Here is a 26323-nt window from a genome sequence, read left to right as displayed (position 1 = left end):
GAAGTGACACTCAACCCCAAAACCACGGATGATCTCACCCAGCGGCTTCACATATGTGTTGAACAGGAGAGGCGAGAGGACCGACCCCTGTGGCACTCCACAAGTGAGTGGCCTCGGGGTCGACCTCTGTCCCCCTGTCAACACACATTGCTTCCGGTCGGAGAGGTAGGAGCCGAACCACCGCAGAACGGTACCTCCGACTCCTATCCCCTCCAACCGGCGCAATAGGATACCATGGTCGATGGTATCAAAAGCCGCCGAGAGGTCTAATAGGACCAGGATAGAGGAACAACCTCTATCTCTGGCCCTCCAGAGATCATCGACCAACGCGACCAAGGCTGTCTCTGTGCTGTGCCCGGGTCGGAAGCCGGACTGGCGTGAGTCTAGATACTCGGATTCGTCAAGGTGTTGTGGAAACTGCTGCGCCACCACATTCTCGACAACCTTCGCTAAAAACGGAAGGTTGGAGACTGGACGATAGTTAGCTAGCTCCATTGGGTCGAGTGCAGGCCTCTTAAGTAAGGGTCTCACCACCGCCTCCTTCAAGGTGGCTGGTAAGGATCCCTCACCCAATGAGGCATTCACCAGGCCCAGAAGCCAGCCTCGGGTCACCTCCCAAGATGGGGGTGCTGGAGAGGCGCTGGAGAGGCGAGAGGCACTGGAGAGGCGGAGAGGTGGAGTCAGCTGGAGAGGCCGGGGAGGCTGCGAGATGCCGAAGGCGCCAAGAGAGAGGCTGCAGGACGCCGAGGGCGCTGAGAGAGAAGCCGGTGAGCCAGCTGGAGTCGGCTGGAGAGCCTGTGAGCCTGTGAGTCAGCTGGAGTCAGCTGGAGACGCAGAGAGAGCCGATGTCGACTTGCGAGTTTGGATGCTGGGCGCCGATGTTGGATGTCGGCTGTGGAGCCAGCTGCGAGGGCGGGAGATTGGCAGGCCGGCGGCGCTGGTGGCCGGCAGGAGACCGGGCAGGAACGTCTTCAAGAACATCGGCTCGCCCTCCTCCAGCTTCATTGCCTGCCCTCCCACTCCAGGGGGAACATCGGAGGAGCGCTGGAGGCTGGTAGCTTTTGGTGGAAGAGCGCTGTGGGGCTGGAGATCTGGCAGGAGATAGGAGGCTCCTTGGTGCAGGACTAACTTTTCCCGCTGACTATTTGATTTAATCATCTCTCCACCCTATCCAAGATTTGGGCCGTTTACTCCACTGGAACAAAGGAATTTTTACCATCTGTAAACATCCCTAACCAAACTGTAGCCCTGTCAGAAATGTTACCTTACCATGTACTCGAGGGCAGCCCTGGTTTTACTGCGGGAGTCCCCCCTCTCGCAAGTATGCCCCCCCCCGCCCTCTCGAGGGCCCACCTCGATGAGGGATTTATTAATCCAGAGAGGTGGACGAAGCGCAATCTTAGGGGTTTTTTAATCAGATCTTTTATATGTCTCTTAAGGGGTTCCAGGGTGGGGGGTGGGTTCAGTCAGGCTGAGGGAGGGAATAGTGCCAGGCAGACAGGTGGGTTTAACAAGGAAGTGAGCGGAGTGATTAAGAGAAGGGGGAGTGGTGACATTCCAGAAGAAGGTCTTCCCATTCTAACGGTCGAGGGGAGGGGTAGGTGCGAGGGTAGGCCGAGATCTTTTAACCGGTTGGGAGACCGTGGCCGCTGGATATGGCCGGTCATTTGTCCCAACCCCCGCAAGCTAGGTGGTCAGGACCTATAGAGCCGGGGCCTGAGGCTGATGCTATGCAACGCCAGGTCCGTTGCCAACAAAGCCCCCCTCATTAATGATTTGATCTCGGAGGGGGAGCCGGACCTGGCAGGGATAACGGAGACCTGGCTGGGCCACGAGGGAGGTCTCCCCCTCGTGGAAATGTGCCCGCCAGGCTATCGTGCATTTCATCAGCCGCGGGCCCAGGGTAGGGGTGGTGGGGTAGCGGTTATCGTAAGGGAAGGCCTCGAGCTAAGAGAGTCCACTGTGCCACAGATAACCGGTTGTGAGTCCCTATGTGTGAAATGGGGTCCAGGGAGACAGTTGGGCTTGCTGATTGTATACCTGGCTCCTTGCTATGCATCAGCGGCCCTGCCCGAGCTCCTCGAGGTGATCGCCGAGATGGCGGTTGAGACCCCCAGGCTGTTAGTCATGGGGGACTTTAACCTGCCATCGGTAGGGGAAACATCCGAAGTGGCTCGGGAGTTCATGGCTTCCATGACAGCCATGGACCTGACCCAGGTAATTCAGGGCCCCACACACGAGGGAGGTCACACACTGGACCTTATTTTTGTATCTGGCCAGTGGAGGAGTGATCTGGGAGTAGAGGATTTAGTTGTCACGCCCCTGTCATGGTCAGATCACTCACTTCTCCAGCTCGACTTTCCAACCGCTGCTCCCCATCACGGGGAGGCGGAACCGGAATGCTCTAGATGGTTCCGCCCCAGGCGCTTGATGGAACCTGTTAGGTTCCAGATGGAGTTTGGGCCATTCCCTGTAGCCCTGACCCGCACCCGGACGGAGGACCTAGTGGCCACATGGAACAGTGCGACCGCTGGCGCCTTAGACCGGGTTGCGCCTTTGCGGCCTCTCTTGCGGCATCGAATCACCCAGGCCCCTTGGTTTACCGAGGAGCTGGGGGTGATGAAGTGTCGCAAGAGACGCCTGGAGAGCAGATGGAGATCGTCACGCTCCGAGTCTGACCGAGCACAGGTAAGAGCCTATTTACGGACTTACCTTGTGGCATTAAGAGTGGCCAAACGACAACATTGTGCCACTCTTATTGCATCCGCAGATAACCGCCCTGCCGCCCTGTTTAGGGTGACCCGCTCCCTCCTTTCCCAGAGGCCACGGGAAGCCCCCTTGCAGGGTAGAGCATTACTTACTTTACTTTACTTTTATTTAGACTTTTATACCGCCCCCTCTCCCCAAAGGGACTCGCAGAGGAATTTGGGGAATATCTGCAGGACAAAATCGCTCAGATTCGCAGCGAATGGGTCTCCGTTAGCGGTCTAGAAGAGACGTCGGGGGTGGGTCTTGAGGTGCCATCCTGGGAGGAGTTTGACTCTGTTACTTCCGACGATATGGACGGGTTACGTGGACGACTGCGAGCCACCACATGTTTACTGGACCCGTGTCCCTCCTGGCTTCTACTGGCATCCTGGAAGGTCACACGAGGCTGGCTCCAGGAACTAGTGAATGCTTCACTGAGAGAGGGGTCCTTGCCGGCCGTCTTGAAAGAGGCGGTGGTGAGGCACCTACTCAAGAAGCCTTCCCTGGACCCAACTAATTTAGTTAATTACCGTCCCGTCTCCAACCTTTCCTTTTTGGCGAAGGTTGTAGAGAGTGTGGTGGCGCAACAGTTCCCACGGCACCTGGAGGAAATTGATTATCTGGATCCGCGCCAGTCCGGCTTCCGGCCCGGTCACAGCACGGAGATGGCTTTGGTTGCGTTGGTGGATGATCTCTGGAGGGCCAGAGATGGGGGTTGCTCCTCCATCTTGGTCCTGTTAGATCTCTCGCGGCTTTCGATACCATCGACCATGGTATCCTATTGCGTCGCCTGGAGGGGCTGGGGGTGAGGGGCACCGTTCTGCGGTGGTTCTCCTCCTACCTCTCTGGTCGAACGCAATATGTGTTGACAGGGGGGCAGAGGTCGAGCCTAAGGCCGCTCACTTGTGGGGTGCCGCAGGGGTCGGTCCTCTCGCCTCTCCTGTTCAACACATACATGAAGCCACTGGGCGAGATCATTCGTGGGTTCTGGGTAGATTACCATCTGTACGCTGATGACACACAGCTGTACATCTCTACCCCGGACCACCCCAACGATGCCGTCGAAGTGATGTCCCGATGTCTGGAAGCCGTTCGGATCTGGATGGGAGGTAACAGACTCAAACTCAACCCGTCCAAGACGGAGTGGCTGTGGCTACTGGCACCCCGGTTCAACCAGTTACGTCCATCACTGGCCATTGGGGGCGAACAGCTGGCCCCCGTGGATCGGGTACGCAATTTGGGTGTCCTCCTGGATGCCCGGCTGTCAATGGATGACCATGTGACAGCCATGGCAAGGGGGGCGTTCAACCAGGTTTGCCTGGTGCGCCAATTGCGTCCCCTATTGGACCGGAACGCCCTCTGCCCAGTCACTCATGCGCTTGTGACGTCTCGACTGGACTACTGTAATGCTCTCTACATGGGGCTCCCCTTGAGATGCACCCGAAGGCTGCAGCTGGTTCAGAATGCGGCCGCGCGGACAATTGTGGGAGCCACTAGATACTCCCATGTAACACCTTTACTGCGCGGGCTGCACTGGCTACCTGTGGCTTTCCGGGTGCGTTTCAAGGTGTTGGTTATCATCTTTAAAGCGCTCCATGGCACAGGACCTAGTTATCTGCGGGATCGTATCCTGCCCCATACATCCCTTCGGCTGATTCGCTCTCACAGAGAGGGACTCCTCCGGGTGCCGTCCACTAGGCAATGCCAGCGGGCGACGCCCAGGAGTAGGGCCTTCTCTGTGATGGGCCCGACCCTCTGGAATGACCTCCCCCCGGATATCAGGACTATCACCGACCTCCGCTCCTTCCGTAGGAAGCTAAAAACCCACCTATTCAATTTAGCAGGCCTGGCCTAATTCCCAATTTTAGTCCCTCAAGCCTGCATTTTTAAGTTTTTTAGGGGTATGCTTTTTAGTTGTTTTTAATTTTTACTTTTCTGTACAGCTCTTTAGGTTTAATTCGTTTTTAAGGGTATAGGATATTTATCTTTTGTATTTGTTTTAATGAGACGCCTGTACACCGCCCCGAGTCCCTTCGGGGAGAGGGGGAGGTCTATAAATCCTGAAAAATAAAATAATAAATAAATAAGGCTATGCATGCTTTTTTTAAAAAAAAAACAAGCTTGTTTTAGTGAAAAACGGGCCGTTTTTTGCTCACCCCCCCCCCCCAGGAGCACTATGCAAGCCCCCCAAGGCTATTCATGCCTTTTATTTGAAAAAAAACTAGGGGAGTTTTTGGGAGGTTTGCAGAGTGCAAAAACTTTTTTTTTTCCTTTTGGAAAGCTCTTTAACTGATTGCTGAGAATTACATTGATCAAGTGCTGTGCCAGCAGAAACACCTACCTATCTATTGTATTTCTCTCTGTCTCTATTTCTCTCTCTCTATAACTCTACCTACTGTATTTCTCTCTATTTCTCTCTCTCTCTTTCCCTTTATCTACTCTCTCTCTCTCTATCCCTTTATCTACCTACCTAGCTATCTACTCTCTTTCTTCCTACCTACCTACTGTATTTCTCTCTCTTTCTCTCCCTGTCTATCCCACTATCTACCTACCTACTTTTTAAAAAAAATGCCTCTTCAAAACCTTGGTGCGTCTTATACTCCGGTGCATCTTATACTCCGAAAAATACGGTAAATCCTTCTAGCTATATGTTCCATTTGTGAGTTTCATCCCATCAAGTTTCTGTAATGGCAACTAATATCTGCCCTCATTTACTTGAATTTCTAATTCACCCTGTTTATTCCTCATACTCTGTGCATTGTTGTATAGACATTTGAGTCCATTTTTATTGACCCTGTGTTTACTGTCTACATAACCTGTGTTATGCCTGACTGCCCCTATTTTTTTGCCACTTGTATGATTTATGCACATGGTATGGCATTCACTATTAAATACTTGGTTTTGCTTGACAGCAGGGGTGATAATCTTACCCGCATAAACATCTATGTTACATGCACTGATAACCCTATGAATTTTAGATTGCTGGGGATAGAAATGTTCTGTATCAATTAATTCTCTGTCCCCGCTGTTCAGTTTAAATGTTTATCCAGAAAATCTGTGAATTTAATGCCAAGTAACTCAGTCCCTTTCTTTGATAGATGCAAACCATCTCTTTTGTACAGTTTTTCATTGGACTAGCTGCAGACATCATGACTAATAAAACCAAAGCCTACTACACGCTGGCCCTTCCCTTTTTGTTCTTTATATACTGGTAAAATCTCTGAAAAGATAAGCCTACAACCTATAGTACTAAGTTCATACCCCAAGCTCTGGAAATCATTCTTCACAGAAAGTACATCTTTTGGGGACAATAGCACCAACGTCACAGTCCTTACTTGCATTCTTGACTATCTTAAGAATAGGCCTCTTGTCTCTGCTGGCAGTAGCACCTGGCAGACACCTGACCTTTTTTTATTATTATTATTAAAGATTTTAACAAATTTTACAAATATTACCCCTTCCCACCCTCTGACCCTCCCTGCCCCCCAACCTTCCAGAGCAAAATACAGGGTATAAACATTTAACAATCATACGTTAACATAAGCTAACTGATTTTGACATCCTACCTCCTCTTGTGCTTTAATTCCCCTTTTGTTAAGCTAACTTTAGGTAAATTGTAACATTCTTTGTGCCTTCACTCATAATCTAATTGAAATTTCCTAGTCCGATATTTATTTTGAATATAGTCAATCCATCTTCTCTATTCCAACTTATATTTCTCATCCGAATGCTCCTTCAAATATGCTGTAATTTTGGCCATCTCTGCTAGATTTACTACTTTTAGCATCCATTCTTGAATAGTAGGCAATTCTTCCCTCTTCCAGTACTGCGCCATCAACAATCTTGCTGCCGTCGTTAAGTTCAAAATCAAATTAGTCTCTATAACTGTACAGTCTGTAATTATACCTAACAAAAACAACTGGGGGGGGGGGTGAACTTTATCCTTTTTTAAAGTATATTTTGAATAACCCACCATATTTTTATCCAAAATGCTTTGACTTTTTTGCAAGTCCACCATATATGGTAATATGTAGCATCAGCACAATCACATCTCCAACATTTAGGTTGTAAATTTGGATACATACAAGATAATTTTTTGGGATCTAAATGCCATCTATACAACATCTTATAAAAATTATCTCTCAAATTCTGAGCTTGCGTAAATTTTACATTTCGTACCCAAATCTTTTCCCATGTTTCCATCATTATTGGCTCTTCAAAATTTTGTGCCCATTTTATTATACAGTCTTTAACTAACTCTGTTTCAGAATCTATTTCTATCAGTATATTATACAACCTTTTTATATCCATTTGACTCTGGTCCCTAATTTGTTTTACCAAACTTTCCTCATTTTGCGTGATACCAATTGTCTGATCTTTTTTCCATCTAGCTTGTAACTGTCCATACTGGAACCAGGTTTGAATTACTCTTTCCTCTCTTAATACGTTCAAAGACTTTAACTGTAATACACCTCTCTCTATATTAAGAAGTTCTCTATATGTAATTACATCCTGTTTTTGTTCTATACTTATATTCTCTATCCCGTGTCTGGGTACTACCCACATAGGTATCTTATCATTTAACCTATATTGGTATTTTTTCCAGACACGCAATAGGGCATTCCTTAATATATGGTTTTTAAAAATCTTATCCACCTTCTTATCATATATTAAATAAGCATGCCAACCATATACCAAATCATATCCCTCAATATTCAATATTCTATCCTCTGTTAGATTAATCCAATCACTAATTGTTGATAAAACTACTGCTTCATAGTATAATTTTAAATTGGGCATTTTCAAACCTCCTCTTTCCTGTATATCTTGCATTATTTTAAGTTTTACTCTTGGTTTCTTCACCGCCCAGACAAAGTTATTAATATCTTTCTGCCATTCTTCCAAATTTGCATCTTTTTAAAGTATTGGTATCATTTGAAAGAGAAATAGAAACTTAGGCAAAACATTCATTTTTACTGCTGCTATCCTTCCCAGCAATGACAATTGTAATTTTTTCCATTTATTCATCTCTAACTGTATTTTATGCCATAATGGTTCATAATTATACTTATATAATTTACCATTTGAGGTTTTAATGTAGACTCCTAAATATGTAACCTTTTCTACTATCTCACATCCTGTTGCTCTTTGCAGTTCTTTTTGATTTGTGGTCATATTTTTAACTATCATCTTTGTTTTTCCTAGATTTATTTTGAACCCAGATACTTGACCATATTGATTAATTATGTTCATTAAACCTCTAGCTGATTTCCCAGGTTGGGTTAAAGTTACAACCAAGTCATCCGCGAATGCTCGTAGTCTATATTCATAATGCCTAATCTTAATTCCCTGTAAATCATCTGACCCACGTATTCTATTCAGCAGTAACTCCAAGGTTAAGATAAACAATAATGGAGACAGGGGACACCCCTGTCTTGTTCCTTTTTCAATTTTGAAGGATTCTGTTAAACTACCGTTAACTATAATTTGTGCTGTTTGTTTCTGGTATATTGCCTTGATAGATTGTGTAAAATACTCTCCAAAATGCATTTTTTGTATTATTTTTATTAGAAATTGCCAATTCACTCGATCAAATGCTTTCTCCGCGTCTAAGAATAAAAGCGCTGCAGGGACTTGGTTGTTCTTCCCCAGATATTCCAATATATTAACAATTTGTCTTACATTACTTTTCATTTGTCTCCCCTGTATAAAACCGGATTGATCATTATGAATCGTTTGTTGCATAATTGACATCAACCTATTTGCTAATATTTTAGCAAAAATTTTATAATCTGTATTAAGTAATGAAATAGGTCTATAGTTTTTTGGCTGAGTGTGGTCCTGATGTTCTTTTGGAATCAGGGAAATAAAGGCTGTTCTCCAAGATGGCGGTACTCTTCCTTCCATTTGAATTTTGTTAAATAATTCCTTAAGAGGATCTACCATTTCTAATTGTAACTTTTTATAATAAACTGCTGTCAATCCATCTGTATCTGGGGCCTTCCCAATTTTTAATTGCTTAATTGCCAGGAGAATTTCCTCTGTAGTTACAAGTTGATTCAATCTTCCCCTTTGCTCATCTGTAACTATAGGTATTTTCTCTTTCTACAAATATCTATCTATATCTAAACCTTGTATCTTATCACCAGCGTACAATCTAGTATAGTATTCTGAGAAAGGCTTTTTAATCATATCCTGTTGATAAACTTCTTTACCTTTGTATTCTACTTTCTCTATAGTACGAGATTTTTGTTTTTTCCTTAACATGTATGCTAGCCATCTACCTGGTTTATTTGCATTACAAAAAGTATTATGTTTAGCATATATCAGATTTGTGGCTATCTGGTCTGACATCAACATATTGAACTGTCCTCGCAGTAAAGTAATTGCTTCTCTTATCTTCTTATCGTCTGGATTAGATATTAACGCCTGCTCTTTCTTTTTTATTTCTTCTTCTAATTCCCTTTGTTTTTCCCCCTGTCTACGCCTATATAAATTATTCAAATTTATTAAGACACCTCTCATGTAAGCTTTGCTTTCATCCCAAACCATTTCCATTGATGTCCCTTATGCATGTTAAAAGCAAAATATTCTTTCAATAGTTTTTTTACATTCTATAACATTTCTCTCAAATCTAAATAAATTTTCATTTAACCTCCAAGATCTCCTAGATCCCTCTCTATATTCCAATTCCATCCAAACCGGATTATGATCTGTTAGGGTTCTCGAGCATATCTTCGTCTTCTTCACCCTAGAAAATAAATCATTTGTAATTAATATAAAGTCAATTCTGGAAAAGGATTGATGCCTATCGGAGAAAAATGTGAAGTCCCGTTCTTTAACATTCCGTTCTCTCCAAATATCTCTCAGTTCCATATCATCCATCAACTCAAAAAAGGATTTAGGTAGTCTTATTCGCATTTGAGTATTTTGCAATAGTCTCTTCTTGTCTTTGATTGTGTATTACTCCGTTCCAGTCACCCAATAGTATACACGATCTATAATCCCATTGAATTAATTTAGTATGAAGCAACTTATAAAATTTTTCTTGTTGTTGGTTGGGAGCATATACTCCTGTTAAGAGTATTTTCTTTCCTTCTATTAATAATTCAATTGCAATATATCTTCCTTGAGGATCTGCTTCAATTAATTCAGCCTTTAAATCTTTTCTTAAGTATATAACTATACCATTTTTCTTCTCTGGAGCAGATGCCACAAAGTATGACCCCAATCTTGCGTTCATCAAGCATTTCCGATCCTGTATTCTAATATGAGTTTCTTGCAAGCAAATTATATCATTTTTAATTGTTTCGAGTAGTGAAATATTTTTTCCCCTTTTTTGTGGTGAATTTAAACCATTAACATTCCAGGTTAGAAATTTAATTGTCATCTTCAGCTCCCTGAAGCTTTCTAAGAGCTGCCTGGAAATCTTGCTGGGATTTCACCTTCAGTCTTGCTCCCCCCACAGCTTCGGTGTTCGTGTATGTAATTTCTTGGATTATTGTCTGACACCTGACCTCTTTTAAAACCTCCATATTCTTTCCTAAATTTACATCCCTTATGATTGAATCACCAACCAGAAGGTGACTTCTCTTTTTGCATACCTTGCTCTTCTTTGCAACTAATGTGTGATACCTGGTTCCCCATTTCGCCTTTCTGAAGAAAGTTCTTCATTTTGGACCACGATCCCCTGCTTATTTGAGTCACCATTATCACAACTACCTTGACCTGTTTCTTTAGTGTCCCCATTAAGGTCAGCAAGGGCACTATATCTGTTATGCTGGGTCACAGCAAAGCTTTGTGTTTATGGTGCACCGCTCTCACCCTGCCAGAGCCCACGGTTGTCCAGACTGCTCTTCTCCTGAAGGATCTTTGCGGTAGAGGGGGCTGATAATGTGGCATCTCCATAGAGTGGAATGGCCGAATTGGACACCTAATTTCTGCTTGGAGAGCACAGATTAGAGATTCTAGATAGGTAATCTGTCTATGTAGACTAGTAATTTGTTTACAAAGGGGACAGTATCCAAATTTGACAAGAGTACTATGAAAGACAGGTGCAAAACAGCTATTACATTGAACTAACATTTTGAAATAAAATAAAATCACAATCTCAAACGGACTAATCCAGAATGTATTATTGCTATTTTGGTTTATAGATATATGATTCAAATGAAGGTTCAAATGAAATGGAGTTAAAGGGCCCTTACCTTAGTCCTTTTTGTCTCTCTGACTCCCCCCTTGTACCCAGCAGCTCCAATCACCAGCCTCAGGAAGGTTCAAATGAAATGGAGTTAAAGGCCTCTACCTTAGTCCTTTTTGTCTCTCTGATCCCCCCCCCCTTTATATCCAGCAGCTCCAACCACCAGCCTCAGGAAGGTCAAAGAATTGAAGGAGGTATGCCTGACACTCCTCTTTCTTTCTTTCTTTCTTTCTTTCTTTCTTTCTTTCTTTCTTTCTTTCTTTCTTTCTTTATCTCTCTCCCACTTTCTTTTTCTTTCTTTTTTCTTTCTTCATTCCTTTCTTTCTTTTTCCTTCTTTCTCTTTCTTTCTCTTTCTTTGTCTCTCTCTTTTTTTCTCTCACTCTCCCTCTATTCCTTCCTTCTTTCCTTGTATGTATCTCTCCTACTTTCTTCCTTCCTTCCTTTCTTCCTTCCTTCCTTTTTCTCTCACTTTCTCTTTCTCTCTCTCCCCCACCCTCTTTCTTATATATTTTTTGCCAAAAACTTTTTATTTATTTTTAATTTTTAAAACAAACATAAAAATCCTCCTTCTTTACATCCTGTAGAAAGTGTATCAGTTGGTTACAAACGGTTTTTTTGCATCTCTTCTACCGTCATCAAGTATAATTCATATTAATTCTAGTATCTTAACTCAAATGTTTATACATATTACCATCATCATACCTCCTCTTTTATTTGACTATAATTGTTTAAACGTCCTTCATCATGAAATATAGCAAAATTCAATACATAACCACATACTGGAATTTCATTTTGGTCTTACTGTGCTGAAAACCATTTGGCTATTAACTATGATAAATCAAAAGTACTAGTGTTTACTAGAGCCCGGAAATTGTATAACTGGGATATCAGTGGCAATGCTGTTAAGCAGGTTTTCCATTTTAAGTATCTAGGTATTCAATTTCAGAACACCGGTGCCTGGACTAGACATCGAACCCAGGTGCTGAACTCGGCCTCCTGTAGTCACCAGCAGATTTTAAGATTCTTTTATACCCAGGGTGGCCAGTTCATTCCTTCTGCCCTACATATTTACAAAGCCAAAACGCTGGCCCAAACTCTTTACGGCATTCCCATATGGATACGGGGCTTCAAGGATTGCATTGATAGAACCCAGGCTGCTTTTCTTAGAAAACTTCTGGGTCTTCCCCCTTGTGTTGGTTTTGCCCCTATATACCTGGAACTGGGCATTCGATCGGTGGAATGTATGACCTGGATAAACACCTTTAAATGGTGGTTTCGGGTGCTCTTTCTGGCAGTTCCTGGCAGCTACCTCTCCCTGGTGTTCACGGACTCCCATATTTCTCGCTGGGAGAAAGAGCTGCTGAAGAAACTTCATCTGCTAGGTTTCACGGAGGATGCCTTGGGAAACTACGACCTCAAGGATGCCCAATTTAGGATAGTCCAACGGCTCGTGGACATTGATTTACAATATCTACGAGCAAGAGCCAATAAAACTTGCTCCCCCCTGACTCTCAACCAAGTTAATAACTATGGATTGAGGATGGCTTCCTATTTTTATACCCTAACCATTCCCAAGTATAGAAGAGATTTTTCCCTAGCTCGCTTCAATGTCTTGCCCTCAGCATTTCTGGATGGTCGTTTCAAGAGGCTCCCGATTAATGAGCGGCTGTGCCCTTGTGACAGAGCTGAGGTTGAGACAGCGGAGCATGTCCTTCTATTTTGCCCTATGTATAGCACGGACAGATCTAGGTTACTGTCTCTTCCTGAAATCGTCCCTTCTGGACCTGATGGCTGTGATTTGTTTGTGCATTGCTTTGGGGATGTCTCCTCGTACATCACCTCTCAGGTTTCCAGGTTTTTCTTGAGAGCTGTGACCATTAGAGGAGAGAGCTGTAACCTCCCTTAGTTGGGCTTTTGGTGACTGGCTGCTGTGTCTCTTTTGTAGTGGTTGTGTTTTGGTCTGTAACTGTAAAGTATTATTATTATACTGGAATTTCATTTACCTATTTAAAGAATCCTCCATTAACATTAAATCCTTATATCCTATTCTAGCTGAACATCCATAATATTTAATAATAGAGTTTTCTAATCCTCCTTTCCAGATCGCTGTTTACAATTTACATCCAATTTCCTTATATTACACACACACACACACACACACACACACACATATAATATTATTATTATTATATTATTATTATTATTATTATTATTATTATTATTATTATTATTATTATTATTATTATTATTATTATTATTATTATTATTATTATTATCCTTTCTTTATTTGGCTATATTCTATGTCACAACATTTCCCCCCTAATAATCAAAACTTAACTGTATCTAATTTAGTTCTCTTTTTTATTGTTATTATTATTATTATTAACCTTTATATATAATCTCGGGTATCATTCAATATTCATATCCAATTGTTGCTTATCATAACACTACACATTGTATACAGTATTATCATTATCATTTTTTTTATTTAACTATACCTATTATCACAAGAGTTTCACTAGGTTTAGCTAGTAGTTTTAAATTGTACTCTTCCATTTATCAACCTGTATCTTTCCAATAACAAAACAATCTTATGTCCTCTGCCATTTGTGGTATCAATCTTCTAGGTTTCTTCTTAATCAGCTTGGTATGGACTGGCTCTAGCAACTCCTTGCTTATAAGATCTCTCATATAATCCTTATGCCCTCTTTCTGCTTCTTTATTCCACTTGTCTTTAGTTGTCAGCAGTGTTATCCATATTTTCGTTAATAAAGTTTCATAGTCCATAAATTCTTTACTTTTTTCTTTTTCTTCTATGTGTTGTACTTTGAAATAGGTTTCCTCTCCATTTATTTCCTCTTTCAGTATTCCATTCTATGCATTTTCAAAAACAAATCAATTACCATAAATGTCAGCAAGTTTAATCGCTTTATATTCCTTTTCTACTTCAATTCTTTGAATTTTATTCCCCTCATTTTGCATTTGGTGAACATCATCAAATTTTCAATCCCATCTTTCTGTTAATTGTTCCCAAAGTCCCAGTTTTTGTTCAATCTTCTCATATTTATTTGTTAATTTTAGTAATTCTGAAAATATTGTCTGCAGGGTTACAATCTCTCCATTTTCCTGACACTCTGCCATCTTAAACAAAGAGCTCCCGCTTGGAAGTTTTTTAAGTTAAAACATGGATTCACAAAAGCCGTTTTTCCCCCTCTTCTCTGGTTGAAAACATGCTTCAAAGGGACATTTGGCTTACCCCTATCGCTCTATAATGAGCCGTCAAAACAAACCGCAAAGAAAGGGAAAAGTTCCGCTTGAATACACAAAGCTCCAATCAACTAAACCTCCCGGCACGTAGCACTTTTAAAATATTTCTTTTTTTATATCTGTTTTGTATTTCAAATTAGAAAAAGAGATCCAGTCTTTAAATGAATTAAAAAATAATGATACTCACAGCATGAAAGAGGAAAGCTTTGGTTTATAAATCACCAAGAGTCACAGAAAAAAATAGAAACAGAATACTTAATCTGTCCATTTTAAAAAGTTTGTAAAGGTTTCATCCATGAAGATAGCATATAAGAAAATGAGATAGCCACTGTCCAGAACCGTTGCAAGATTAATTTCGCCGCTTGAATCTTCTATTCTTCAATTTAAATCAATTTATAAGTTTTTATAGGCAATCTCTCTTTTAAAACATAAAGATTCCTCACCAGCTGGAAACACTTTCACTTTCCATTCGTTCTGTTTTGGGGCCACCCCGACTTCATCAGCCTTGGCTGGATTTTTTGTCACCGGCTTGAAGAAATTTCTCTTGCTTCTTTCGGGGATTTTGCGATATCCCCGAGTTCAGCAAGATGTATTCTTCCAAATCACTGTCTCTACGGGACAGTTTAGATCTGTTTGGACCACCACCACCCCATGGCAAAAGTGTCGATTGCGATCTCAGAGCATTGAGATCGCACATCGTATCATCGCGACCCCGCCCCCTGTCTTATATTTTTTTGAACCGTGAAATAAGCACTGTGCCTTATTTTTGGGGAGGTCTTATTATTTTGGGGTGCAACTTGGGGATGGCAGGTGGGGAGGGGGAGAAGCGAGACGCACATTTTACCTGACTTCCAGCTCCATCAATGGCAAAAAACGCAACGGAGCTGGAAGTCAGGCAAGATGCGTTGCTTCTTCCACGCCCCACCCCGCCCCATCTGCCACCCCCAAGTTGCATCCATAAAGGGTGCGAGGGGCAGGAAGCCCTACCATGCCCAACAAGGGGGGGAGAAGAGACAGCAAGAATCGCAGCTGCTTTTGCAGCCAATTGAGGCTGCAAAAACAGCAGGAGGCCCCTCAATCAGTTGGTTGCCAATTAGGCTCCCTGGGGTGGAGCCTGGCGCTTGAGAGGATTTTGGGGGAGAGAAGCCCCTTTACACAACCCGGCCTCTCTTTCAAGTGGACAGGAAGCTCCCTACTACCATGCAACTGGCTGGTTGAGAATCAGGCAGTTGTGGGAATTGCCTGCAATTCTTGTTACTGTGAGAGGCTGCACATTGCAAAGAACAGAGCAAGGCAGTGGGGGATGGGGATGGAGGACCAAGCAAGGCAGGGGCTGCAGAGCTGCCCCAAGGCCACACACCGGCTTACCTGAAGGCCCTTCAGCCAGGCCATCCATGCCAAACCCTCCCCCCCAGGGGAGCCACATCCCTTCACTAACCTGCTTTCCAGCTCCGTTCTCCACTGCGTGTTCAGCACAAGAAAATTAGTCTGTGCAACCATGGTAAAAAAAATACCAGAAATTCAGACCTTCCAACTTCTCGCAAAAAAGAAAAAAGTCTCGCGAAGTTGGAAGTAGTCCCAGAGACTACTTTTCTTGCCCTGCACATGGCAGTTGAGAATGGAGCAGGTAAGCAGGTTAGTGAAGGGATGTGGCTGCCTTGGGAAGGGGTGGTGGTGAGGGACCTGTGGGTGTTTGTGTGTGAGGGGGGGGAGACAGAGAGAACATTGCTGCTAGCCTGGATAACTCTCCAAGGTTGGATCAGATCTCTCTCTCTCTCTCTCTCTCTCTCTCTCTCTCTCTCTCTCTCTCATACACACACACACACACACACACACACACACACCATTCTTTCTTCGGGATCACAGTGCAGACGCCCCTCCCAGGATTGTAAGGCTGAAGGCTTTGGATTGAGCCTTTTGGGGATGTGTTTCTGGTGCTACAATCTCAAGTACAGAATGATCGGCAGGAAAAGGGGGTGGATTTTCATGCAGCCTGTCCTTTCTCCCTTTTCTTCGACAGCTGCCTCGTTTCCAATGGAAGGAGGGAAGGAATCCATGCATTTTTCCTCCCTCTCTAACCATGCAGCTGTCAAAGAGAAGGAAGCGCAGGCCATGTGGGCTTTTCCAACAGCCGAAGAAGGAACAGGAGGGGAGGGTTCGGCTGTTGGAAAAGCCCATGTGGCACGTGCTCCCTTCTCTTTGACAGCCACTTCATTTCCAATGGGGGAGGGAATCCATACAGAGGGAGGGAAAACACATGGATTCCCCCCATTCCATTGGAAATGAGGTGGCTGCTAAAGAGAAGGGAGTGCACGCCATGTGGGCTTCTCCAACAGCCAAATCCTTGCCTCCTGTTCCTTCTTCAGCTATTGGACAAGCCCATGCGGCGCGAGCTGCTCCCTTCTCTTTGACAGCTGCCTCATTTCCAATGGGCTTCTCACCACCTGGGCTTCTCCCAATCCTCCACTCTGGGAAAGGAAGTGGGTGGGTGGGGCAAGCCTGGTGCGGACAGGCAGGGTGAGCGAGTGAGGAGCAACTGGGCAGGTGGGCGGGGGGAGCAAGCAGAGGGGCAGACCAGGGGAGGGAGCATTCTGGTACGGGGCTTCCAGAAGATCAGTATAGGAAGGCATGATAAATTTCACCATCCAGTACACCCATACCAGTGCATACCAGCTGAAACCCACCCCTGGTTGAAGCCATATTTCCATTTCAAATCTTAGATATAGTTTTTTTTTCTGTTTAAACATTTTATTAGATTATAGAGTAAAATATAGAATACAAAAGCAAATAGGAGGGCACAGTGGGGAGGAAAAGGGGAAAGAGAAGTGAGGAGGGACGGGGGAAAGGGGAAAAAAAGCATTGACTTCTGACTCCCTGTATTGCAATAACATAAAGCATTAACATCAAACCACAACTTTTTGCTTTTCCATACTAATATAAATTAGCCATTTCTATAAAAACAAATCAATCTAATCAGTAAAGCCCAAAATCAAGGTTTCATTTCTTTCTACCTCAAGCACAAAGTTCAGAAGTGGTCTCCATGTGGCAACAAAAGTACTTATGATTTTTTCTCTTATCAAAGTAGTCAATTTAACCATCTCTGCTAACTCCATCAACTTTTGCAGCCGTTCATCCATGATGGGAATCGAAATGTCCTTACATTTTTGTACATACAGTAGTGTTGCTGCTATCAATATGTATAAGATCAAAGTTCCAAATTTTTTATCCAAGTCTTTTTCCATTAAAATGAAAAGAAAAGTTTCTGGTTTTATCTTTATCTTCATTTAAGAATTTTCTGCATTAAAATATGAACCTTACTCCAAAATTTCTTTGCTTTATCATCAAAACTTAAACATAGTCTTGATCACCATATCTGATAAAGGAAATTGTATATTTGAAAAGGGGCAGCCAATTAAAATGAGCTTATTAAAATGATTTTTAATAGGAAAAGAAAAGACTGCATGTACTTTATTTAATTTCACTGGGTGACACTAGCTTTAAACCTATACATTAGGAACACTGAAAACTTCTCACTATCACTTATTAGGAAGCCTGATTGAAAAATTATTACTGAACTCATGTTATGCTTAAGGATTTCTCATAGACATCTGATTACGTAGCTATTATGAGAATGATATGTTGAACCAGAAAGACCATTGTTCTTATTTTGAAATTCATGATTTTAAACTGAATTTCCACAACTTGAGTTTCATCACTAAATTTTAGAATTTCAATTAAAATTTGAGGAAAAAAACGATTTTTACAAAATCTGACATGTCTTTTCTCAACAATTGTCACTTCTTTAGTAATGCTGCAAGTTACTTGTTTATTTATTTCCATTCATCATATATATATATATATATATATATATATATATATATATATATATATATATATATATATATATATATATATATATATATATATATATATATATATATATATATATATATATATATATATATATATATATATATATATATATATATATATATATATATATATATATATATATATAACCCTAACCCTACACCCCAAAATACAATTCACCATGGAAATAGAAGCAAACAACCAACTTCCCTTTCTGGATGTCCTAATCTACTAAAAACCCAATGGCTCCCTAGGACACACCATCTACCAGAAAAAAACACACACCAACCACTACTTAAATGCACAATCCCATCACCACCCTGCACAGATCAACTCTGTAGCCAAAACCCTCATCTCCAGAACCAAACACCTAGCCGACAAAGACCACCTGAAAACTGAATTACACAAACTCACAAATGTATTAATCTCCAATGGATTCCAAAGAAAAACAATCACCAACCTAATCCAAAAAGAGACTCCCCCAAAAAACCAAGACACAGAACAGGACAATGGCATCGCCCTCCTCCCTTACATCAAAGGCACCACAGATAAAATCAGCAAAATTCTCCACAAGCATAATATCAGGACAGCCTTCACCACTGACCAAAAAATAGCCAACATCTTAAGAAACCCCAAAGACAAAATCCAGCTAGAAAACCAAGGAGTCTACAAAATACCATGCAAAATCTGCCCAGCAATATACATAGGACAAACAAACAGGAGGATAAATGCACGCATCACAGAACACAAGAACGCAGTAAGAAAAAAAAAACTTCTTCCCTTTTCCAGCACCTTAAAGCTACAGGACATGAAATCAACTTTGAAGGAGCCAGGTTAATCTCCAAAACAGAACACCTCCACAAGAGAATAATCATGGAAGCCATCGAAATAGAGAAACACCCCCACAGCATGAACAAACGTGATGATACCTCCCGCCTACCAAACATCTGGAAACCAGCCCTAGCCAACAAACGAACACCACCCACCACCCAAGCCGTTAAAATACAAAACAACAATGCACACACAACCTGCACCAATCAGCACCAATCTACCAATCTACCAATCATGATACAACCACACAACCAATCATTCCACTTACTGAAACAAAGCCAGCACCCCATCCCCTCCCACCAAGACTTACAGAAAGACGGCAGCTCCGATCACATTTTAAGCCCACAGCTTGAAGATGGCAGGTGTGATCCTGCAGAAACGTTGCAAAGATAATCTCAACCTTACACGGGAAAAGACCCGAATACAACAAAACCAGCATACCTACACCCGTGAAAATCTACGAAAGCAAACATATATATATATATATATATATACCGTGTTTCCCCGAAAATACAACCTGTACAACCTGTCCCGAAACTAAACCCATGCCACATTTTTCGCGTGGGCAAAAATATAAGCCCACCCCCGAAAATAAACCCCCCCTCCGGCCAGGCAGAGCACCGCTCACTGACCTAGCGTTATTCCGAAAGTGCCAAGTCGCAGGAGCCGGGGGGGGAGCGCTCACGTTGCTTGCTGCCTTCGGGATACCGCTAAGTTGGGGAGTGGCGTTCTGCCTGGCCGAAGGGGAGAGTTGCCGGGCGGCTGCTCCCTTGTGAACTGGCTCCCGAAGAGCCGGGCACAGCCTCAGGGCCGAAGCAGCCATGAGGTAATCATGCCCACGAGCAGCCGCCCGGCAAATCCCCTCCCCAGCCGGAAAGAGCGCCACCCACCGACCCAGGGGGCAATCCCCAAGGTGCCAAGCCATGTGGCGCTCTGCCCGCTCCCCAGCTCCTGCGGCTTTGCACATTCGGGATACCCCCTAGGTCAGTGCATGGAGCTCTGCCCGGCTGGAGAAGGGGGTTGCGCGAGCGCCTGTTCCGCTCGCAGCTACACCAAGCCCTTGCCAGGCTCTCCCAGGCCACCGCCGCAGGCTGCTGCTGCCCGCCGCCGCCGCCGCCGCCCCGCTCCGCTCCGCGCAACTTCAAAACTCGGGGCTGAGTCTTTCAGCATCGGCTGCTCTAGGAGTGCTCTCTATGGTGGGCTGGCTGCCGGACAGGGAGTCTTCCAGCAGCCGGCCCACCATAGAGAGCACTCCTAGAGCGGCCGATGCTGAAAGACTCGGCTCCGAGTTTTGAAGTTGCGCGGAGCGGAGCGGGGCGGCGGCGGCGGCGGCGGGCAGCAGCAGCCTGCGGCGGTGGCCTGGGAGAGCCTGGCAAGGGCTTGGTGAAGCTGCGAGCGGAACAGGCGCTCGAGCAACCCCCTTCTCCAGCCGGGCAGAGCTCCATGCACTGACCTAGGGGGTATCCCGAATGTGCCAAGCCGCAGGAGCTGGGGGATGGGCAGAGCGCCACATGGCTTGGCACCTTAGGGATTACCCCCTAGGTCCGTGAATGGCGCTCTTCCCAGCTGGAGAGGGGATTTGCCGGGCGGCTGCTCGTGGGCATGATTACCTCATGGCTGCTTCGCCCCTGAGGCTGTGCCCGGCTCTTCGGGAGCCAGTTCACAAGGGAGCAGCCGCCCGGCAGCCCCAAAACAATAAGCCCTCCCTGATAATAAACCCAAGGGCATATTTCGTATATATATATATATATATATATATATATATATATATATATATATATATATATATATATATATATATATATATATATATATATATATATATATATATATATATATATATATATATATATATATATATATATATATATATATATATATATATATATATATATATATATATATATGTTGTATTTGTGCTGATAAATAAATAAAGGGAGACTAGTATGATCCATTTCAAGCTATTTAGCTCTCATCAGCTAGCCATACCCTTACTGGGATTCGAACCAGGGCTGTATTGCATATTAGGCCGATTTAATTGCCACTAAGCCACAGGCTCTCTTCCTTATCAGCAAGGCCAGGGAAATAGGTATGTATTTGTGTTACAACCCCTGGTATGCCCAAATATGGGAGGGAGCTCACTACTCCCTCTTTCTGTCATTCGGCTCATCACAGAAAACCATCCAGACAGAAACCCATATTTTTATTTTTAATGTTGCCTTTTTATATTTGTGTTGTATTTGTACTGATAAATAAATAAAGGGAGACTAGGATAGATCTATTTCGAGCTAATTAGCTCTCATCAGCTAGCCATACCCTTACTGGGTTAAGACTCCTGCCTAAGATATATACAGCCCGGGTTCTAATCCCAGTAAGGGTATGGCTAGCTGATGAGAACTAATTAGCTTGAAATAGATCTATCCTAGTCTCCCTTTATTTATTTATCAGTACAATTACAAAACACACACACACACACACACACACACACACACACACACACATATATATATATATATATATATATATATATGCTGGTTTTGTTGTATTCGGGTCTTTTCCTGTGTAAGGTTGAGATTATCTTTGCAACGTTTCTGCAGGATCACACCTGCCATCTTCAAGCTGTGGGCTTAAAATGTGATCGGAGCTGCCGTCTTTCTGTAAGTCTTGGTGGGAGGGGATGGGGTGCTGGCTTTGTTTCAGTAAGTGGAATGATTGGTTGTGTGGTTGTATCATGATTGGTAGATTGGTGCTGATTGGTGCAGGTTGTGTGTGCATTGTTGTTTTGTATTTTAACGGCTTGGGTGGTGGGTGGTGTTCGTTTGTTGGCTAGGGCTGGTTTCCAGATGTTTGGTAGGCGGGAGGTATCATCACGTTTGTTCATGCTGTGGGGGTGTTTCTCTATTTCGATGGCTTCCATGATTATTCTCTTGTGGATATTTCAATGGTTCCAAACAGATGTTAAGATTATTCTCGAGATGTGGTATTTTTAAAATCTCAATATATTATAATCAATATCCTTTTACTGCAGGTCATGGATGAAAAGCTGATCTTTGTAAAGGTGCATGCTCCTTGGGAAGTGCTGTGTAGCTATGCTGAAATTATGCACATCAAATTGCCTTTGCAACCTGATGATACGAAAACCCATGACTCAGCACTTTCGTGGATTAGCAGATTCTTCAATGTGGATGAAAATATCATCAACCCAGAACAGGAATTTTTTACTGCTGCATTTGAAAATGAACATATTTCACACTTTTATATTCAGGACAAGGACTCTTTCTTCAATTCAGCAACTAGGAGCCGAATAGTAAGTTGTAGAATTTAGTATTAAAACATGCATTTTTAAGTGCAATATTAGACTAATGTTTATTTTGTTCTTCTGAGTATCAAAGCAATATTAAAAAATGTATTGCAGCATATAATCAGATGTTAAGTAAATATCAAATGTTGGAAAATTAAGTGGCAGACAGAGTACAACTCACAAGTAGAATGAATAATTTGAATCAAATTGGTTCTCGTTTCAGTCCAAAATATCTCCAGATGGAGCTGAGCAAGACTCTTCTTTGAAAATGATGGATAAACTGATGTCAGCAAATATAGATAATATTGAAATATATGTACCAAGGGCATTTGCATAAGGCTGGTTTAGATATGACGTCAGTACTACCAATTTTTATTCCCATAATTTGTTTTGCCAAATTACGAACATGAACATATGAACATCAGCAAATTATAATGTGTTGGCCATGATTGTTCAAAAGATTTTATTATGGAAAAGTTCATTTTCAAAGCTCTGTGTGAAAGTACTCTTAAAAAACAGAAAATCATAAATTCACAAACACTTTTGGTCTGCAAAACATGCCATAAGAGTTATTATAGATGTTGTAGCCCACAAGAAACCAGGACCATATGCTTTAAAAACTATATTTTTGAAAAGTCAAGCATTTGTTCACATGGCTGTGGAAGCATTCAAGGCACAAATAAAGAAAAATGACTGTTGTCTTACCTGAACGGTCGTTCTCATGGCGCTGCGGAGAGTACAAGGATGGGTTAACACAGCCTGTTTGCCCATGGACTGAGTAGATTTTTCCCCTCTGGCCACGCCTCCTTTGCCTCTTCTGGCTCAGTTTTAAAAACGAGGTCTTGTCCGACGAAGACGTCCTCAGCTCACACCTGTGTAAAGATACAATCTCGGAGCTAAACAATCACCCTGGGTGGGTCTTGTACTCTCCGCAGTGCCATGAGAACGACCGTTCAGGTAAGACAACGGTCATTCTCCATAGCGCTGCTTGGAGAGTCCAAGGATGGGACATGCCCAAGCTATTGTGTCCCAGGGCGGGAAGAAGTGACATTGTCCAGAGCCTCAATAACCTTCTGTAATACTCTACGGCCAAAAGAGGCTTCGGCAGAGGCAAAGGAATCGATCTTGTAGTTTCTAATGAAAGCCGTGGGAGACGCCCACGTGGCCGCTCTGCAAATGTCCAGAATAGATGCTTGAGTCGCACAGGCCGCGGTCGTGGCCGCACTTCTGGTGGAATGTGCCGTTACACGAGGTGGAACCAGCTTGCCCTGAAGGTCATATGTCATCTTAATGCAAGCTCGCAGCCACCGACCTATGGTTGAAGATGACACCTTGCGCCCCAGCGAGCCTGGTTGAAAAGACACAAAGAAGGCCTCGGAGTGCCTGATGTCCTTAGTTCGTTTCAGGTAAATGCGGACTGCCCTTCGCACGTCAAATTTGTGCCACCTGCGCTCCTTGGAGTGTTGAGGGCTGGGACAGAAATTCGGGAGGATAACCTCCTGAGACCTGTGAAAATGAGAATTCACCTTCGGCATGAAGGCGGGGTCTAACCGTAGGATGACCCTGTCTGGGTGGATGATGCACAGCTCTTCCTTGGCCGAGAAGGCCGCAATCTCAGATACCCTTCTGGCTGAGGTAATGGCTATGAGGAAGGCAGTCTTAAGAGTCAGATGTCGAAGAGATACTTTCCTCAAAGGTTCGAAGGGAGCCGCTGTCAATGCCTGCAGGACAAAGGGTAGGTTCCAGGTCGGGTACCTGTGCACCACCTGGGGTCGGATATTGTAGGCCCCCTTCAAGAAGCTCTTGACCTGAGGATGGTGACTCAGGGATTGAAGTTGGTGTCTGGCTAAGATGGTGGATAATGCAGCAACCTGGCGCCTGAGAGTGGCTGGTGCCAGTCCTTTGTCCAAGCCCTCTTGTAGGAAGTCCAATAACTGAGGGATGGACGCTTCCACACTGTCAATGTCCCGTTTGCTGCACCAGGAAGAAAAGGCAGCCCAAGTCGCGTCATAAATGCGAGTAGTGGCCGGACGTCTGGAAGCTTGGATGGTTTTAATGACGTTGTCTGAGAGGCTCTGGTCCTTCAGGAGCTGCCCCTCAAGTGCCAGACGGCTAACTGCAACCATTGGGGCTCTGGATGGTTGATGGCCCCTTGAAGCAAGGATACTTGGTCTGGAGGAATTCTCCACGGTTGCTCCACAGACAGATCGACCAGGTCCGCGAACCAGGATCTCCTGGGCCAATGTGGAGCCACCAGAATGAGCTCCGCCCCCTCCTTCAGCAGATTGTAGATCACCTGCGGGATCAGAGGGAGGGGCGGAAACGCGTATAGAAGCCCTGGAGGCCAGCTGGACCTCAGGGCATCCGTCCCCTCCGCTTGTGCTGACTTGTAGCAGGAGAAGAACCGCTGGAGCTGTGTGTTTGCCGCCGAGGCAAACAGGTCAACCTGTGGGAGACCAAACCTCCTTACCACCTGTGCGAACAGGTCCGGATGAAGTTGCCACTCCGAGTTGTCGATGGTCTGACGGCTCAACCAATCCGCACTCACATTGCTGGTTCCGGAGATGTGATCCGCTCTCAGCGACGCTAAGTGGGTCTCTGCCCATCGTCCTATGGCCTCCGCCTCTGACATGAGTCTTTTGGAGTGGGTCCCTCCTTGTCGGTTCACGTGAGCCTTTGTGGCCACATTGTCGGTCAGTAGCAGAACGTGGTGCCCCTTCAGCTGTTCTGCAAATCTCTTCAGCGCAAGCCGGGCTGCCCTGAGTTCTAGCCAATTGATGCTCCGGGCTGCCTCCGCGCTGGACCACCTGCCTTGCGCCAGCTGACCTTGGCAATGCGCCCCCCAACCGTAGAGACTGGCGTCGGTCGTTACCACGATCCTGTCGGGTTCTCTGAATAGGCAGCCCTTCTCCACTGCTCGAGACTGCCACCAACTCAGAGACCGAGTCACTCTTGGTGGGATGCGAACTTTCCTGGTGGAGTTGCTGATCTTTGCTCTTTGCATTGGAAGCAAGAACCATTGCAGTTCCCTTGCATGAAGACGTGCCCAGGGAACTATGTTGAGGCAAGAAATCATGATCCCTAACAGTTGGGATAGCTGCACTACCTGCCAGGACCTGTTCTTGCGACACGACCGGATCCTGCTCCTGAGGTTGCGGATTCTTTCCGGAGACAGGGACACCTGGCAAGATACTGAGTCTATTATGGCGCCCAGGTGTTGTATGCGTGTGGCAGGAGTCAGGTTGCTTTTTTCCATGTTTACGGAAAAACCGTGGTCCTGTAAGGTGTGAACTGTGACGTTTACATCTCTCACCGCTTGCTGCTGAGTCCTTGAGTGGATGATGATGTCGTCCAGATAGCACTCCAGGCGGACTGGAAGCTTGCGCAGGTAGGCCGCCACAGCTGCAAGAAGCTTCGTGAACGTTCTGGGTGCAGAAGAAAGTCCGAACGGAAGCACCCTGTATTGGAAGTGCTTTCCGTTGTAACACAAGCGCAGGAACTTCCTGTGTGCAGGATGGATGGGCACATGCAGGTACGCCTCCTTGAGATCGATGGATGTGAGCAGATCCCCTTGTCGCATGCAGCTTAGGATCGACTGAAGAGACTGCATTTTGAAGCGCTTGTAGGCCAGATGTCTGTTCAGGCGCTTCAGATCTAAAATGGCCCTCCACCCCCCTGAATTCTTGGGGACCAGGAAGAGAATGGAATAGAACCCCCTCCCTTCCTGTTCTGGAGGAACTGCCTCTATTGCGTTGATCTGCAGAAGATGATCTATCTCTACCTGCATGAGAGCCCTCTTTACAGGGTTCTTGGATAGTGGGCAGCGAACAAAGGTCCGCGGAGGAGAGGATAGAAACTCCAAGGTTAGACCCCTCCTGATGGTATTTAAGACCCACTTGTCCGAGGTTGTTTCCTCCCAACGGTCTGCATAGAATTGCAGTCGGCCCCCAATGGGAGGAGACCCCAGACGGTCACTTCCCACGTCTAAACTGACGGTTGTGGGATCCCCCACGAAAGGGCTTCCGAAAGGACCCCTGATTGGATTGTCTGCCCCTGGAAGAAAAGTTGTTTCGTTCCTGGGACCTGTCAGAGGACTGGTTAAACT

At 44.4% G+C, this 26323-nt stretch overlaps 1 protein-coding gene and 1 long non-coding RNA gene across 2 annotated transcripts in view; one reads left to right on the top strand and one right to left on the bottom strand.

Annotated features, from left to right (window-relative positions):
• LOC309394792 overlaps positions 1 to 26323 on the bottom strand; it is a 482407-nt gene that overhangs the window by 116516 nt on the left and 339568 nt on the right. The gene's annotated exons all lie outside the window — the stretch shown is intronic.
• Positions 1 to 26323, top strand: part of ANO6 (anoctamin 6) — a 285876-nt gene that overhangs the window by 127747 nt on the left and 131806 nt on the right. The window contains exon 5 of the mRNA XM_081958403.1: positions 21946 to 22224. Within this exon, the coding sequence (XP_081814529.1) occupies positions 21946 to 22224 (279 nt within the window). The remainder of the gene's footprint in view (positions 1 to 21945; positions 22225 to 26323) is intronic.

This window comes from Natrix helvetica (genome assembly GCF_964273705.1).
Source record: "Natrix helvetica genome assembly, chromosome: 6".
Taxonomy (NCBI): domain Eukaryota; kingdom Metazoa; phylum Chordata; class Lepidosauria; order Squamata; family Natricidae; genus Natrix; species Natrix helvetica.
The sequence above is the reverse complement of the archived record's forward strand: the minus strand, read 5'-3'. Positions and strand labels throughout refer to the sequence as shown.